This window comes from Dysidea avara, chromosome 2 (genome assembly GCF_963678975.1).
Source record: "Dysidea avara chromosome 2, odDysAvar1.4, whole genome shotgun sequence".
Lineage (NCBI taxonomy): Eukaryota > Metazoa > Porifera > Demospongiae > Dictyoceratida > Dysideidae > Dysidea > Dysidea avara.
In genome coordinates, this window is record NC_089273.1 from 40,794,830 (window position 1) to 40,813,975 (window position 19,146).

General features: G+C 38.0%; 2 protein-coding genes and 1 long non-coding RNA gene across 4 annotated transcripts in view; 1 reads left to right on the forward strand and 2 right to left on the reverse strand.

Moving 5' to 3' along the window:
- Positions 1 to 4,819: 4,819 nt before the first annotated feature.
- Positions 4,820 to 5,562, reverse strand: LOC136247338 (uncharacterized). The gene is made up of 2 exons (XR_010697405.1): positions 5,336 to 5,562; positions 4,820 to 5,262 (listed from the first exon to the last, which is right to left on the reverse strand). It is a non-coding gene; the product is annotated as an uncharacterized lncRNA (long non-coding RNA).
- The window catches only part of LOC136247333 (uncharacterized), a 34,116-nt gene continuing 20,393 nt past the window's right edge, over positions 5,424 to 19,146 (forward strand). The window contains exons 1-4 of one of the 2 annotated variants that reach the window (XM_066038959.1): positions 5,445 to 5,546; positions 6,279 to 6,848; positions 6,902 to 7,028; positions 7,096 to 8,684. In XM_066038959.1, coding sequence (XP_065895031.1) covers positions 6,337 to 6,848; positions 6,902 to 7,028; positions 7,096 to 8,601 — 2,145 coding nt within the window. In that variant the 5' untranslated portion in view covers positions 5,445 to 5,546; positions 6,279 to 6,336 and the 3' untranslated portion in view covers positions 8,602 to 8,684. Of the gene's footprint in view, positions 5,547 to 6,278; positions 6,849 to 6,901; positions 7,029 to 7,095; positions 8,685 to 19,146 lie in introns of those variants that run through there. The other variant, XM_066038958.1, reaches the window with a different exon arrangement.
- LOC136247336 (uncharacterized) lies at positions 8,696 to 10,567 on the reverse strand. Its single transcript, XM_066038963.1, has 2 exons — positions 10,325 to 10,567; positions 8,696 to 10,204 (listed from the first exon to the last, which is right to left on the reverse strand). Exon 2 carries the CDS (start codon positions 9,777 to 9,779, stop codon positions 8,733 to 8,735), a length of 1,047 nt encoding a protein of 348 aa, XP_065895035.1. The 5' UTR covers positions 9,780 to 10,204; positions 10,325 to 10,567; the 3' UTR covers positions 8,696 to 8,732.

Below are 19,146 nucleotides of genomic sequence, written 5' to 3' on the forward strand. Positions count from 1 at the left end.
CAACAAAATCGTACAATTTTGTAAAGAAGTAATCATCTAGCTATTACTATGCATACAGTGGATATATGAGTACTTTGCACCTACCCATAGGCCATAGCACTTTGTTGTTATGTCATTATTTTCCAGATGTCAAGTAATAATTTGGAGGGAATTATGTAGTATCCAGATGACTACACAGTCATCATCATTTTCATGTGTACGTAAAAACAGATTCCAGCCTAGTTATATATAAATAGCTACAATACTGTAGTTATAACTTTATCTGCTGAGTATAAAGTATGTACAAGTGCATGATATATTCATCTTGTCGGACCTATAATCATATTGTTAGAGTTTTATCATATAAATGGGACCATTATCTTGTCAAAGGCATCAGTATTTTGTGATGCAAAAATATCAGTGTAATTAACAAATTGGTGTGAATTATATTAGTTGTCTGATCCAAATTATTTTCGGTGGCAACCATACTCATTGTGATGACAGTCATTCTAGACTGAAATCAAAGTTATTGATTGTGTAAAGCAGACTATAGCTAGTGCACATGCATCTGGATAGAGAGTACAAGATTATACTTAAGCAGTCAAGTATACAATCAGCTTGAATTTATCACTCCTACAATTCTCAACACATTGTAAAAACATTTAGTGATTTTCATAGAACAATTAAATGCTTGGAACTACTTACTCACCAAGTAATTGAGTAAGGAACGATTGATTTATTGTGTAGGTATATAAAGTTTTGCATGTATATATGTACATAGTAGCGTTGTTTTAGTTAACTATAACTAAAACTACTTTTAGTAAGGAAAATATGTATTAGCTAGTTAACTAAAATTATAACTAAAAGCAAATCCATAATTATTATAACTAAAACTAAATCTATAACTAAAAAACAGCAGAATAATTTACTAAAACCAAATCTAAAATTAAAAAGAATTAAGAAAGATAGCTAAAACTATAACTAAAACCAAAAGATTTTCTTATGCACAACTAAAACTATAACTAAAAGGTTTTCATGTTTTTAACTAAAACTATATACTAAAAATAAAACAACACAGAGAATATAACCATAACCAAATCTATAACTAAGAAGGATTACTAAAACTAAAACTAAAATTATTGAAGAAACAAGCTATAATGACTATACCTAAAACTAAAACTCTTTACTAAAACAACACTAGTACATAGGTAATCAAAGTATATGTACAGCTATGTGTGTCATTGATTTTCTTGTCTGCATGCATGAAGATGGCCCTCTGGACAATATCGTTTATTCTGTGGCTGTCCAGTGTAACAGAAGGCTTGTGCTATATGCTGGTAACTCCAATGTATGCTGCATTATCAGTTCTGTATATTATAGTGTAAACCAGCACATGCAATGCCAGCAATGAATGCACTAGCAAGATTTAATACAATTGCAGAACTTATAAACCTTATACAAAACAATATATGTGACCGGATTTCATATAACAAGGCTTCCACGCACACAAAATCAAACTTACGATTTTACCAGAAATGGATTGCTGGTCTAATACACTATCATATTTCACACTGTACTTCCTTCAGCACTGGCAAGTCTGGTTTCTGTAGCAGCTTTCTTCCGACCCTGTCAAAGCCACGAGTGTGAGATTGGCACCATTAAATGGCCATGGCTTTGTGATAATGGTGTGTAGTGAGCTGGGACTTCACAGAGAGCTCGCCAATAGTGTTCTCAGTCAATTTGGAGTAATTTGAGGGCCATGGAGGGCCATGGAGAGCCCAAACTTGGCCTCTGGACTCCAATCGTCTTCTTACTCCATTTTATACCCGTATGTGACCGCATTTCATATAACAAGGCTTCCACGCACACAAAATCAAACTTACGATTTTACCAGAAATGGATTGCTGGTCTAATACACTATCATATTTCACACTGTACTTCCTTCAGCACTGGCAAGTCTGGTTTCTGTAGCAGCTTTCTTCCGACCCTGTCAAAGCCACGAGTGTGAGATTGGCACCATTAAATGGCCATGGCTTTGTGATAATGGTGTGTAGAGAGCTGGGACTTCACAGAGAGCTCGCCCACCCCCACCCTCCCACCCTCCCACCCTATTACTACCATCTGTGATATTATTACCCGCTCGAAAACAGCTGCTCAAAACAGGGCAAATTTTGGGTATCAGAAATGTATACACCCACTCAGTGATAGCTAGTGAACAGATGAACAGTTGGTGCAAATTTTGTTTGCACAGCTGTAGGCACTGGGAAGTTATTACACAATGATTCCTTAAAATCGCCATATCTCCTAACAAAGCTTTGTGCGTCGAAGCCTTGTTTTGTCAAATTCAGTCACATATTATAATAGCTATTAGTAAAATATCAATTTTAACGATAGTTATCAAACTGGTAGCTACATACATATACAAGTAGCTATCTTTCTGCATAAAATCAGCTTGGTTATTGCAAGTAGATTTAATACAGTACATCATATCTATCACAACAGATTCAATCACACCTGTAAGCTCACTAAGTTGACATGAACAATATCTCCATTAAAATCAGTAACATACACATCCCTTCCTTCATAATGGTATTGGAATTTTGGAAACTGAAGTTTGGCTATCTGTTAACCTGATCTCATGTCATCTTGACTAGCAACCAGAAACACTAAAAGTGACACAGTTGACTGATCTGGATACATCCATAGGTTCTGTTGCTCTATGGAAGTGTCCATGCAAACTCCCTGAGAACAATTCCAAGTAACAGACAAATGATTCTTACGCCGTTCTGGCCTGGTTATCACTCTCATCCAGTTGGTTTTTAAGGGAAATTACAAGGAAAATCGCTTTCCATCACGGTTTCAAATGTCAAAGTTTGGAGGTTTTAGAGCATTGCTTGAGCTGTTATCAGGTTTGCTGTGTATTTCCAAGAATTCAGTCTTACAGAAGATGTTCTGACGGTTTTTTATGGCTGCTGTCAGTAGGCATTGCTCTGAAATATTTATTTTTAAAAATCTGATGTGTTGTATGTGTATCATAATTACTTAATTTGCTTGTATGTTTACTACACAATAACAGGAGAAGGAAAAGACCGCCCAGGTTCGCTAGTAGAAAGCATTTTAAGCCTACGTCTGATGGGTATCAATCCCATTGAGTGAAGTTTCAGTCCTGAAAGTATTTGCCCGTCATTCAATGTCAAGCTACCGTTGTCAGCATAGCTACCGTGATGCACCAGTCGAAAGCTTAGAAGCACTACACAGTAGATTGAAGGAGTGTGCTGCTGTACCTACAGGTATGCATATTAATATGAAACATTTGTATTAGCTCTTCATGTGACTGCAGGTTGGATTGAATCAAATCATAATGATCAAATTATAATCTACAAATTGGGTTCCTCTGAATATGGCTGTGTAGTTTTGCTATCCTTAACTGCAAGGAAGAACTTGAGCTCCTTCACGGAAGCTATTACCTTAATCATATAAATTATTTTGAAGAACATAATAATAGATTACAATAATAAATGTACAATTATGTAATTGAACAATCTTGTTACTTAATAAATCTACATACTGCTGTTGTATAAATCTCTACAAAGATTCTTGGATTGCTGTGTACTCTTTTGGTTTTCTGTTTGTATTTTTCAAGCCATGCACTGGCAAAAGAAAAACCTTGTACACATATAGTTCTACTATCTTGCTTAGAGTTCTTGATGCACTTCTCTTTCATCAACTTCAAAATCAGCTGTAGCTTTAAGCCAATAGAATTCAATGTCATCATTATTTGTAGAGTGACCCTTTGAACCTTTTTGGCATCCCAGTGAGCATGTGAAGACACTCCTTCAATTCTTCCTCAATAGCCTTGATGTGACATAATCCCCCTCTATTCACCTTCACAGTCCACTCTTTAGAATTGTCACAGGTGCTATCCTTATCTTTAACCAATTCCATAAAGCACAATACCATTTCTTCTTTGTAGTCATGTATTTATTTTCCCGAAGCTTCTCACATATGTAACCAGCAGCATACTGTATGGCATTTCCTTCACGCTGCATAATTGCAGAAGATAATGATTCACTGTGGGAGGAGGCTGTGCAGTGACCATCTAAAAGTTTCCGAAATAAAATGTCAGTGAGATGTTGGCACAGGATTGGCATTGGAGATAAATCCGCCAGCTTTAAAAATGTGACCTATTGAGCTATAAACTTTTCTGATGCTGACTGTAGCAAAAAGTATTCCTTCACAATTTTTCTCTGTTGAAGTACTGTTTTTTACTAGAAAGGATAGATTGGTTTACTTCCTTTAATAGTGTTGTGGTGAACAAATAACAATTATCCACATTGACTCCGTTTGAACACCAGGCTAGCAAATTCACTGCAACCTTTCTAGCCTCAGCTGCAACCGGAGACTTTATTTCAAATGAACTATCTTCCAGGACGTTTCTAATGGCCGCTATGAATGTATCTAGCCTTTCCTTTCCCTTTATATGATGGGACAATAGCTCAATACGAAATTTCGAGGATCCTTATATACGAAACTTACTCTTGTATTTGTATTTGTATTTTAAGGATAAAGGCTTCTGCCTGTACATCCATAAACAAAATTAATAATTATTATGTACTTAGCTATTCTAATTACTATACAAAATCAAATAAGCAATTACTATAGTGTCTGTCCAGCAGTGTTTTAAAATCATTGACAGAGGGAGAATCAACAATAGATTGGGGTAATGAATTCCAGTCATTGATTACTCTGTTACTATAAAAATTAGATCTTGTATACGAATTAGTGTGATGTTTGAATAATTTCCTTGTGTGACCTCTTGTTACAGTAGAAGTGGATGGGGTAAATAAATGATTTTCTATATCATAACTGCCTTTGAGAATTTGGTACAAATATATCAAATCACCCCTTCGTCTACGGTGTTGTAAAGATGGTATGTTTAGATGTCTTAATCTGTCGTAGTATGATAAATGGTTGATAGATGGAATCATTCTGGTTGCTTTACGCTGCATTCTTTCAAGTTTTTGATTGTCAAGTGTGTAAGAAGGTCCCCATATGACATTGTTATATTCAACAATTGGGCTCTTTTCATCTGTATCTTTCGTAGCGTCTTTAGTACTCTTCTTTTCACTCCTTTTGGCCTGCCATCACTTGTGGCATCTTATCGTGTAAAGAACACAGTATATGAGTGAAACGAGATTCCGTTATACTACACTACAACGATGAGTGAAACTGTTGATTGGTGTAAATTGCCTTGGTTTCCAATCCCGGTAAGGAATATATAATCTATGGTTGTACCAGCACGAAAACCATCATCAACACTGAATATGTAGCTTCAAACAATAATGTTATAGCTTACTTCATGATCTATCTCTCGTACATAATCACTCATTTCCCTCACTACCCCTTCTTTTGTCCAACAAAAATCGCGTTCATGTGATCCTTTCGTAAAATAAAAGTGCCACGCCCTAAAAGGTCTATACTACCACGTAGAAGTGTTCAGAATCCTGCGTAACAACCACCCTGGAATTCAAGACATCCATCAGCATCAATTCAAGTGTAGTTCGAAAGTGAGCAATGTGTTGTGTTGTGCGGAATTGCTTGATAGCATGCAAGGTCATGGATAACAGGGGCGGATCTAGGATTTATAAAAGGGGGGGGGGGCTAACTCAAGGTACTAATCTCTTGGGTAGAGGTGTGCAAAGCTTCCCAACATGCGAAGCATGCTGGAACTAGGGGGGTCTGGGGGCATGCCCCCCAGGAAATTTTTGAAAAATAGATGCTAAAATACTGCAATTTGGAGACATTTCCACATAAAATTCATAATATTTTCTGCCTGTAGATATTTTATATACTGCCTTTAGATTATAGGTATGGCTCTCTGAAGCATTTTGTTAATGGAAAAGTTTGGGTAGGTACAGACAACCAAGACAACGTTGAAACCGGGTCACTACTGCGGTGGGGACTATTCTACGGAACGGAACGGAACGGAACGGAACGGAACGGAACGGAATGATGGACTAAACTGCGGAACGGAATGCTTTCTCAGATTGAAGCTCGCAGCTTACCATTGCTGTAAAAGTTATCAGTGGCACTTCCAGTAGGTAATCAAACGTTACCCCAAGAAAGATAAAACGAATTTAAGTATCGATTGTGGGTTCTTGTTGGTTGTCATTAGTAACGAAGTACTAATTGTGGGAATAGCTGACTCAGTGTGTTCATCTTCGGATATATCAAGTAGGGAACTAATGCATGACTTGTTTTTACTAGTATGTGAGTTATTTTTACTTACTTGACTTTAGAATGTACAGTCTGAGGCCCAGCCTTTCTAATCGGCATAAATCAGTATGTGTATAGACTATGTGCGATCTAGGGCGTGGTACTTATTACATCATTAAAAAATCACGTGAAAAACGCATCCGCCATTTTTTGAGGGCAAAAGCGAATGTTGAAATTATGACTTCTGAGTATTTTAAATCGTTAGATTATTTAGCACAAAGACGCTATGTTGAAAAGCTCACAATACGTGATGAAGTACTACCTGATCCATTCTCTATTGGCGAGGAATCGTGGACGGATGATATGACACAGTGGCCAGATCTGGTGTATGGTGATTTATATTCATATTTAATCGAAACCAAAGGGCCTTATACCAAGGAAAAGTTGAAAGCCCACAAGTCTCTGGACGCGTACAACTATTTTTGCAACGGTCATGTCCGCACTGTCTACTGCTATGGGCATGGGAATCATGTCATCCTAAAAGCTTTGGTGAACCCCAGTCAAAAGACTCCAGATCAAGCCCATAAGGCCTGGGTCATATTGCAGAAGGCTGATGCTGAAGTTATAACAGCACATTGTACTTGCAAAGCCGGGTAAGTTCTACATGGTAGTACAGATATATTGTCATTCTTGGTTTAATATGTAGCCTGGGTGAAGTGTGCAGTCACATAGCGGCAATACTTTTCAAGGTTGAAACTGCTGTTCGATTGGGTCTTACTAAGCCATCGTGCACCTCCACAAGCTGTAATTGGAACAACTGGTATAAAGAAAATGTGAGTTATCATATTGCTGTATTTACGAATTAGGTAATAGTGTTTATAAATTTTTATCTTTCTACAGATAAATCCTGCTGAAGTCAGAAATATTAATTTTGTAAAGCCTAAACACAGTTCTAAAAGAAAACAGACTTGCAGTGAGTTTACTTCTTCAGCTAAAAAGCAGCAAAGAAATTTGTCACAAATACCACCAGAAACACTCTACAGTGCAATCAATAATTGTTTGCCCCATGCTTCTGTCTTTACTATTGTTCCAAAACCTGATGACGATTCTCAGCTATCCAAAGTGACATCGAGTGTTGGTACACCAATTGTAGCTTCTGTAACTGACTCAGGAATGATATCCTCAAGTGTTGATTCATCAATTGTCACAACACCCGTGATGGAATCATCAGTGAGTCCTGATACATCAACGGCCACTACACCCATGGTGGAATCATCATCGAGTCCTGATACATCAATGGTCACAACACCCGTGGTGGAATCATCAGTGAGTCCTGATACATCAATGGTCACAACACCCGTGATGGAATCAACAACATCCAGTGCTGATGCATCGATTTCTTCCTTGGTGACTACACAAGTAGTACCCAATATCCCAAAGCCTTTGCTTGAATTATTTGATCCCAAACACAAAAAACTGAGTAAGGAAATGTTGCTTCAGTTGTCAAAAGAAGTGTTTGTAAGCTTGTCTGTTACTGATGAGCAAGCTATGGCTATTGAATTAGCAACGCGCACCCAAAGGCTAAGCAGTGACTGGTATAGTCAACGACAAGGTCGTATTACTGCTTCTTTGTTCCACGATGTCTTCACTTTCAAGGAAAAAAATAGTCCTGATAGTCTTTTAAAGAGGTTGCTATGTAATGTGGACATCAGTCACATTCCGGCCATTAAATGGGGAGTTGAAAAAGAAGACACAGCAAGGAGAGAATACATTGCCAAAATGTCATCATTACATCAAGGATTCCGGTGTACATTGACTGGGTTGGTTGTTAACCCCCAATATCCTTTTTTGGGTGCAAGCCCAGATGCATTGGTAGAATGTAGTTGCTGTGGTGGACAAGGAATTGTGGAGATTAAGTGCCCTTTTTCGGGTAAAGGTACTCACCCATCACAGCTTCACAGATTGAAAAACTTATTTTTAAATGAAACTGGGCTTCGTCAGAATCACAAATATTATACACAGATACAGGGACAGCTTGTAGTTAGCTGCAAACAGTACTGTGATTTTGTTGTATGGACACCCGAGGGAATTCTAATAGAGCGAATGGAAGTAAATTCTAACTTCACTGAAAGTTTGATTAGAAAGCTAACGAAGTTTTATGTAGAAATTATGTTACCAGAAATCCTAACTCGCAATGTATTAGATGTAAGTGAGTTGTCCAGCTCCACCACTGTAGCAGCCACCAGCAATGAAGAAGTTACATACTGTTTTTGTCAAGAAGGTGAGCATGGAAAGATGATTTGCTGTGATAATTCTGAGTGTAAGATTTCATGGTTTCACTTCAAATGTGTTGGCATAAAGCGAGCCCCTAGAGGAGATTGGTTCTGTCCTAACTGTAATATTTGATTTTCTTAATATGTGATTATGTACTATCCCATTTTATATTCTGCATCATAGTTCAGTTTTAGATTTGTGAATTCTTTATAACATACTGATGAACTAAAATGTTGTGGCGTATATAATTTCTTCACATAATTTTAAACCAAAGGTGGTTGCAAGTTACATAATGCAGCACATACAAATAAGATCTTATCAATGGTACAAAATTCTTCATCAGTAGCAGATTTCACCAGGGTGATTGGTAGAGTTGACTGTAAAATTCTGAAGTTTTTGAGCCTCCCAATGGCTCGTTCCACATGGATCCTCACCCTAGACAATTCTCTAGCTGTCTCCACTTCCCTCTGTGAGAGTTGGGGTTTTCCCTTTGTGAAAGGAGGAATTGCTAGTGAAGCACCACGAAGAGCTAAAGGTTCGGTTATATCAAAACCTCTATCAGCTAAAACCAAGTCACCGTGCATCAGCTTGTCCAAAAACCCACTGTGTGCAGTAATGTGTTTGTCACTGGCACGTCCTCCCCAACACTTAGAAACAAAGATAATTGCACCCGTGGGGCTAATAGCAATTAGAAACTTCACAGTGTTATGACTTTTGTAATTAGAATATGTCTCGGCTCTTGCTGCTAATGAAGATGGGCGTTGAATAAAGATTTCTGAACAATCAATAATACATGTTGTACGGGCATACTTTGGCTTAAAACAGTCAGGGATAGTGGTCCGGATCATTCCTCTTTCTGGCCATTTTACTAGAGGCTTTAGCTGAAAGGCCATTGTATCAATCCACTGATGAAAAATTTTAGACACTCTGGTTACATCAATTCTGAATCGATAAGCTAGATCCTGATTCGTTGTTGCCCGTCTCAGTTTCATCAAGACCATCAGAAGCTGGTCACTATGACTTATTCCTCTGTGCTCGTACGGAGGTAAAACAGTAGAAAGCAAAGCAAGTAGTGTGGTAAATGCAGAATATGATGGCAAACCAGAATAAAAATAAGTTTGTTTATCATCATCCTTCATTCGGAGAGAGGGGCTGAGTAATACAGATGCAGTCTGCAGCTCTTCTTTCACCATTTCAGTTAACTCTTTTTGTTCATCTAGACATTTTTCCAGTGACACCTTTTTATCATTAAGTGCATCAATAACGTGATGTCGTTGCTGAATAATCTGCTGCTGCTTATGAATGATCATTACAAGTGAAGGTATGTATCCCTTAAGACATTCTTCTGCTAGATGTGAAAGCGTTCAGGGCTGATGTAACACAGAAGAATCGTCAGGACCATCACAATGCTGCTCATGGTCAATCTCCATGGTCTCAACAGCACTACTTAAAATTTCATTATCCATTGTTTCAGTGCTATCAGTTATATCATTTCCTGTCGACATCAACTCCTCGGCATTTTCAACTTGTGGCACCTGATCACGAGTAGTAGTTGATTTGCACTTTCGTCATGCCTTACGTGTACTCGAGCGTGTACTTGATGCATAGCTCCTTCTCCTGTTCTGCAATCTATGACTTCTAGCCAACTTATCTTTATCTGCTTCTTCATTTCTCTCTTTAAATGAGAATATTGATGGAACATAGTCAGGATCCCATTTCAACCTGCAAGGTCTTCCTGTAAAATACAGAAAAACTTCAGTAGTGGTTGTAGTGCATTCACAAAATATTACACTTAACCAAGCAGCATTCTGATTATTTACAGTATAACTATTACACACTTTCATCCCGTGTCTACCTGAAATGAAATGCCTTCCACAGACCCGAGAATGCTGAGTTGGTTCCCAAGCTTCACGGTGAATAGCTTGTATCCACTGTCTTCTTCGCACCAGATTCTTAGGGAAGGTGTACAATGTAACTTTTCCCGCTTTACAACGATTTCGGCACTCAACAGCACAGCAACTCGACGGCATCACTTGTTCCTTTTTGCCCTCAAAAAATGGCGGATGCGTTTTTCACGTGATTTTTTAATGATGTAATAAGTGCCACGCCCTAGATCGCACATAGTCTATAGCTACACTACAAAGGAAACAAGTATGGTGACAAGCTGAATCAACTCAGTCTAAGCAGAATCTAAAGGAATTGTGTGCAGTGTGTGAGGAGCAAACATTCAGATGCCTCAAGGAGGCTATATTGTGTGAAAATCAATGATTCATTAACAGAGTAGTGAACTATTGTCAGATATCTCAGCCTGAGTACTGAGTTGAATTCTGGATGGGGTCTATTTTACAGAATGGAATGCTTTCTGAATCAACTTGCAGCTTGGCTAGCTGCTATCATAGCTGAAATTGCATTTTATCAGTGGAACCTCCAGGAAAATGGAATAGGATAATTATAAAACATTAATTGATTGTTTAGGTAATCATGACTTTATTCAGTCTAATAAACAGATTATATGGTTGATTGAGTATGGTATCACTTTCAGAATGTTCAGACGACCAGTGATAAGATGCATGGATTCATCGAAATTTTGTTGTGGTTGGAGACATTAAATATCCAAAAGCAAACTGACTGTATAATATTAATTCACTTTCTTTATATTTTCTCAATTTTGAGCCTGTATACAAATAATTGAATTTTCCTTGTCAATAGAAATCCTAGAATAAGATGGGAGAGAAACTTATCTTTGTTTACCTATACTGTACAACCAAGAGTTCGTAATACTGATTTGTATGGGAGAGAGTGTCTAACTCTCAGTATGGCCTGTACAAACACCCTGCGTAAAGTTCACCTTTCATCAAATCAACACCTTTACTGGGGGATAGAAATCTGTTGATTAGTGTTGCTGAAGAAGGTAAAGCCTTTGTTCTGAAATAAGGCCGAGGTGTTACTTTAAGCAGGGTGTTTGGTGAATGCGTTCAAGTTAGACACTCCACCTTATTATGAATTCTTGGTACAACTTCAAAGGAAAATGAAGAAAACATACAGATGAATCAATAAAATCACTACAGTAGGGTGAATTACAGACTAGTGAGATCTTGGTTAATTAATGACAGTGGTTGAGATTAAGTGTGGTAGCTTCTTGTTCTTGAATATGTTGCAAAGTGGAAGTACAAATCAAAATGGGATATCAATTTCATTATGAAAAATACATAAATAATCTAGCATTACTATTTCATTTGTCCTCCACTTAAACATGCTACAACAGTACTAGTGTCAGTACATTGGCAGTGAGTCTACCTTGAAATCTCAACTCTAGAGTAGATCCAACACAGGACAGCCCGCACTGTAACAAATACATGTGATCCCATTGTAATTTCATGGACCAGCTGGACTGGGAATCACTTGAAAATAGACGAATACATTTAACCTGTTTTGTTTGAAGTGAAGCATGTGAAATGTTACACTTAAGAAATCCTAGGATTCTTAGGTGGTATGTAATTAATGTGAGTGTTCCATTTCAGGTCTGACTAGATACATTGAAATTACACACATATCCTGGTCCAAATCACGTTTGCCTGGTGGCTACGGGCATGGTTTCACATGCGGCTTATAATAGAGATTTGGCTGATCTTGGAGTTTTGGCATTTAGCCTGATTCAAGGCTAGCAGTCAGACACATCCTTGAATTGTGCAACAGATAAAATCAGCTCACTATTGAATACGGCATTAGTCCACTGCACCAGCTGTTAATATATAAATAACTCCATGCATACACTTCAGTGATGTTTGCAGAATATACCCTCCTTGCGGTCTGCCAAAATATTTGCTCCTCACACACTGCACAAAATTCTTCAAGTTTTAATTCAGCTGGCTCTTTCCTGTTACCAGTATCTTCCTGCTTGCTTTATTTATACACTGACTTATGACTTGAAAGACCGGCCCAGACTGTTTTCTAAAGTCTAAATAAGAAAAACAGCTCACATAAAGTTCCCTTCCGTATGGATGAACATCACTGACTCAGCTCATCCCACAATAATACTTCGTTACTAATGACAACCAACAAAAACCCACAATCGATCCGTTAATTCTTTTTATCTTATGTTTAATCACCCACTGGAGATGCCACTGCTAACTTATAAGGGAAGTTTCAGCAATGGTAAGTTGCAAGCTTCAATTTTAGAAAGCGTTCCGTTCCGTGGTTTAGTCCATCATTCCGTTCCGTAGAATAGTCCCCACCCACTACTGCTGACCCGGATGACCCACTGACCCAGATAGCAATCCGAGTCAGACCCGGATTTGACCCGGATGTGACCTGGATTAATTAAAGCCGAAACGTGTTTCGGCTAGTCTCAAGCGAGCGAACGAGTCTACATTTTGAGCGTTCGATTCGTGTTGAGTAAATATGTACTCTGAAAGATAATAAGGCTCCTGGTCCAGATAGCATCCATTCTTATGTTCTCAAGGCTTGTGCCCATACACTTTGCACTCCTTTAACCATGCTATTCCATCAGTCCTTGACTAGTGGAGATCTCCCTTGCGAATGGAAGAAAGCCCACGTAATACCAGTATATAAGAAAGGTTCTAAGTTTAAGGCTACCAACTACAGACCAATCAGTCTGACATCTACTGTGGTTAAAATTTTAGAATCTATTATTCGTACAGAGTTATTTGACTTTCTTTTAGAAAATAACATTCTTAACCATCAGCAACATGGTTTTGTGTGCAACAAGTCATGTTTAACTAATTTGTTGGAAACCTTTGAAGACTGGTAAAGTGCGGTGGACCAGGGTTATGGGGTTGATGTGGTATACCTGGATTACAGTAAGGCATTTGACTCTGTACCACATCGTAGATTGATTTCTAAACTTGAAGCATACGGTGTGCGTGGAAACTTGTCCCTGTGGTTATCCAATTTTCTCACAAATCGTTTTCAGAGAGTAGTGGTTAATGGGTCTCAGTCAGATTGGGTTAATGTTCAGAGTGGAGTACCTCAAGGTTCAGTCTTGGGTCCCTTATTATTTATACTGTATGTCAACGATGTGCCTGACCTCATTGAGAGTAATTTGAAGATGTTTGCAGATGACACCAAGATATACTCGGTCATTAAATCTTTTCATGACAGCCTTAAACTACAACATGATATCAACAAGTTAATGCAATGGTCAAGTGTTTGGTTGCTTAGATTTAACGCAGCCAAATACAAAGTAATGCAGATTGGTAACTCTCTTCCTGCATGATACACCATGTACAATGGCACTACAAATGTATCTACTGACCTAGAACTAGTGAACGAGGAGAAGGACCTTGGAGTGTGGTGCACAAGTGATCTCAAGCCATCTCTACACTGCCAAAAAGCTGCAGTCAAGGCTACACAGGTTCTTGGTCTTATTAGGCGATCTTTTAGAATTGGCTCTACTGATATGTTTATATTTCTGTATAAGATGTATGTTCGACCGCATTTGGAATATTGTGTGCAATCTTGGAGTCCGTACTTGGCCAGAGACATCGACACCCTTGAAAAGGTTCAGAGACGTGCAACTAAACACCTTCGCGGATTAGCCCACTTGACTTATGAAAGCCGTCTTGAAATTCTGGATCTCTATTCTCTGTATTGCAGACGTCAAAGGAGTGATATGATTGAAACATATAAGATACTTAAATGACATTATGACTTGGACCCATCTACATTTTTACTTTAAATACTGCTACCACCAGGGGCCACTCTCTTAAGCTTTTAAAAGAAAGATCAAGATTACTTGTTAGGCAGAACTTTTTTACAAATAGAATAGTCAATCTATGGAACTCCTTACCTGACTTTATCATTTCAGCACCAACAGTACAGTTGCAACCTTCAAGCTGCGCTTGGATAATTTTTGGAAGCAATCTAGATATGGGCACCTTCAAAGGCCTGCGGCCTAGCCTGGCAAGTTAGCTTGCCTTGGCATCTACAAGCCCAATAAATAATAATAATAATAAAATATTGCAACTTCAGCCTAGCTGTAGGTTGAAGACCAAAAAAAAAAAAAAAAAAAGGTCTTCACCTACTGACAATAGCTCCCCTCACCATAGATACCCTCAATTTCGTGCTACATGCTACACTTACTAACAAATGAGCGTGGCTGAGCCTATGCGATAAGTGGGCGTGGCTCACGAAAGAGCTACGCGATAGCGTTTATAAGTTTCCACGTCGTCAAACGAACAATTTCGTTTCTCACGTGATCCAATCCGGGTCAGACCCGGAGAAAATGTGACCCGGATGACCCGGATGACCCGACCCGGTTTCAACGCTGAACCAAGTACATGATGCACCCTCTCACAATTGCACAACACTGAATAGGTGCATGTTAGAATAATAATGCTGAAAGTGGAAAATTTTAAAATTTGAACAATACAAGATTGAATCTGAGAGCCTTTTCAATGGAAATTGTGTATCTGAATTAAGTATTTCCATACATATTAATAGGCATTCCAGCCCGATTTTTAAATTTTGGAAAAACAGGCTTTTTATATGCTCAATAGATGGAGTATTGATTGCCGATCTCAGAAATATATAGTTTGTTGGGTTGGAATTAGCTACTTTGGCATGCACAGTGCTTAAAAACTAATAAAAGGTACATTTTTTCTCCAGGGCTCCCCATACATTTTAAAGGGAAAAATGGCACAATTGAATCAGGAAGCCATCTAGCAATCTGGACTATCTTGAAACTGCAGTTGCTTCTAGCTGCAAGTTTGTACATGTAATGAGAGTAACTTCAGGTCTTATTGGATCTTAGCAATCTTTGTGTACTTTGTGGTGAGCAAATATGCTTCACCTATTGCACACTTCTCAATACAATGGTGTATACCCATATAGGCAAGTGGCTAACTCAAGTTGGTAAAAACATCAAGTTAACAACTTATAAAGGTAAACAACTAAAGTGGAGGTGCCACAATGATGCAACAATACCTAAGGTGGAGTTGTGGTTCAATTATGGCATTGTTATGCCGACTTTGAAGTGGTTCATACCTTTGAGCTGATGACTCAGCCATCAGAAAATTGCTCTGGAGCTGAAAATCGCTAACCCGAGTGAAGTAACTACGCACTTTTAAGTAAGCACCAGTGACTACCTTCCACCCGACAGTACGTTTTTTTAAGTTTTAAAGTATTCTACATATATTACAAGGCTTGAAAAGATTACAAAACAACACAAAACGTACTTATATGTAACGCGCACGATAAAACTAAGATTTTCATGATGATCAGCGTGTGGACAAACCCCACAGCGATTTTCATCTTCATTGGAGCTCAGATGACGGAGCAATCCCAAGTTAAACACGAGTTGTCATTTTGTGCCAGGGTTCTATTGGGGAATATACGGAGAATTTTTTTATTAAAAAATCTTGGATACTGGAATGCCTAATATTAACTACACAAGTAGATGAATGAAGCCCTTTAAACAGACCACTGCACTTCAGTGTATGTATAGGTGCAGGCAGGTGCAGGCAGATTTGGAAAAAATCCATAACAGAAGTAACTATATGCTTCCAGTGAATGTTTTATTAGAGTAGTTAGCTGACTGCTCTATTAGAGTATCTCGATCTTGTACGCCTCCAATACTGATCCGAGTCTTTGTTCTTTGTTGCATGAACTTTAGCATAAATCCACTGATAATACCTTGGAAAGATGTTTATAAGGTGGTTTTATGAGTATTTGTATTATTAGTGATCATATAATTATGCTAAGACAAAATTTCATTATAATACTCAGTATATTGATCAAGTAAAGCCTGTAAAAGTGAAGGGGGGGGGGGGGGCTTCAGCCCCCAAAGCCCCCCCTTCTGGATCCGCCCCTGGATAACGTCGGAGAAAACAGTGTTTAGCATGTAATACAAACCTTGTAAGGCTTTACAACCATCTGTTGAGATATACTGATGTACCTACTCCTGTTATTGTCTACTTATTGTGGCTGCAATGACTGTATTTTTAGTTAGAGACAGTTTATTATTCTCTTGATTATGTAGTGATATCATCATAATTATATGACAATTACCATTATCCATACTTTTATGTGGCAAATAAAGGAAGTGGTATCCAAAAAATGCAACCTTGCAATAATATTGAATGTTACTGATTGCATATGTTGCAATATGATTGTCATGCTTTATAAAATAGTTGTTAGCTGTGACCTGTGATGCCAAAGTTCACTCTATTATACAATATCACTTGTGTATTATCTCTAAATATATGTAGTATGTACTAGTAATAGCATGGGTAGCAGTGAAATTTGGGATAAATACCACAAGTGTTGTATTGGAAATTTACCATTTCCAATACATCAAGAGTGGTATTTATTCCAAATTTCACTGCTACACATGCTATTCCCAGTTAATACCATACTCGCTGCATATGCACATGCTGTGCATTAGCATTGCTATCTACGCAATTTGTCACTATGTACTAAACACACGTCAACACTAATTGGCGCTACATTGTTAACATAAATTCTAGCCAATGAAATTGCAATTACAACTTTTTCACTGCTGTCAGTAAAATACGGGATAAATTTCACTGCTACTATTGAGACTTTTGTATGGGCAGTGAAACAGGTATGGTATTAACATGTGTATTATTAATTCTGCACAGAACATGCAGTTTTCTTAGCAAAATCAAACATAATATGTTTGGTCATTCTACAGAGGAGTGGTCATTCTTGAGAGATTTTACCTAGCTCATGAATTTTACTACACTAAGTGGTTCTGTGGTGAAAATTTCATGTCATTAGGAGTTTCATATTCAACTTTATAACACTCATGATATTGCACTTGGTGCCACATGATGTACAGGAAATCCCTGAAAATGCCGTATTCAAAAATCACCAATCTATCAATTTCTTTTGCTTATATCTCTTGATAGGAACCATCAGTTGAGGTGGGATTTGAACTAAATCGATTCTAAATGATAGTACAATCTAATCCAAAACAGCCAAGCTGTAGAAAAAGAGTGCAGCCCTCAAAAGGCTATGGAAAAAAGAGATGTGAAATCCAAGGTGGCGGCCAAGAAATGGCTGTGATGGTAGGTTAATGGTAAAATTTTAATAACGACAATTCAGGTGAATTTGGTGCCACCTGGTCTTGGCACAAAATTCATCTGAATTGTCGTTATTAAAACTTTTACCATTAACTTACCATCACAGCCATTTCTTGGCCACCACCTTGGATTTCACATCTTTTTTCACCATAGCCTTTTTGAGGGCCGCACTCTTTTTTACAGCTTGGCTGTTTTGGATTAGATTTCACTTCTTTTTGTATTTGTATACCCCAAAGCCGGCCTATGGCCGGCTTTGGGGCTTCTTAACCTATCTTTTTTTCTTTACCACAGGATGAAGAAAAAGATGAAGCAGATTTTAAATACTTAACTAATTCTGATTTCATCACTAAATGTACAAATTATATATATAATACATATATTTATTACATGTCAATTATTCCCTATATCAGATAACTTGTTTGCAGCTGATCACTCTACAGGATGACTTGTTTGTAGCTGAACTATCTGCAGGGTGATTTTTTTGTAACTGAACTCTCTACGAGGTGATCCTTCTAGCTGATCTCTCTGCAGGTTGATTTGTTTGTAGCTGAACTCTCTAAAGAGTGATTTGCTTGTAGCTGAACTCTTTACATTGTGTCTAGTTTCTAGCTGATCTCTCCACAGGGTGATTTTTTGTAGCTGAACTCTCTACATGGTGATTAGCTTCTAGTTGATCTCTCAACAGGTTAATTTGTTTGTAGCTGATCTCTCTACAGTAGGTAATTTGTTTGTAGCTGATCTCTCTGCAGGTTGATTTGTTTGTAGCCGATCTCTCTACAGGGTAATTTGTTTGTAGCTGAACTCCCTACAATGTGATTTGTTTGTAGCTGATCTCTCTGCAGGTTGATTTGTTTTAGCTGAACTCTCTACAGGGTGATTTGCTTGTAGCTGAACTCCTTAGCTTGTGTCTAGTTTCTAGCTGATGTCTCTACAGAATGATTTTTTTGTAGCTGAACTTTCTACAGGGTGATTTGTTTCTAGCTTATATTTATATATATACATTATGTCTCTACAGGTTGATTTATGTGTAACTGATCTCATTACAAGTTGATTTATTTGTAGCTGATCTCTTTGCAGGTTGATTTGTTTCTAGCTGATCTCTCTACAAGTTGATTTTTTTGTTTCTGATCGCTCTACAGGTTGATTTGTTTGTAACTGAACTCTCTACAAAGTGTTTTGTTTGTAGCTGATCTCTCTACAGGTAATTTGTTTGTAGCTGAACTCTCTCCACAGTGACTTGTGTGTAGCTGAATTCTCTAGAGAGTGACTTAATTGTAGCCTAACTCTCTACATGGTGCATGACTTGTTTATAGCTGAACTCTCTTCAGTGTAACTTGTAATGTTCTGAATCTCTACAGTGATATTTGTAGCTTATCTCTCCACAGGGTGACTTGCTTCTAGTCTAACTGTCTATAAGAGTAACTGTTTGCAGCTGAACTCCCTACAGAATAACTTGCAATGTAATAGAACTCTATAATAGAGTAAGTCATAAACTAGCTGAATGCTCTATTAGGGTGACTGTTCTATTAGAGTATCTCGATCTCGCATTTGCTATATACACGGAGTTGGCTTCCGAATCATACAACTTACCTCAAACATAGCCCTACGCCTG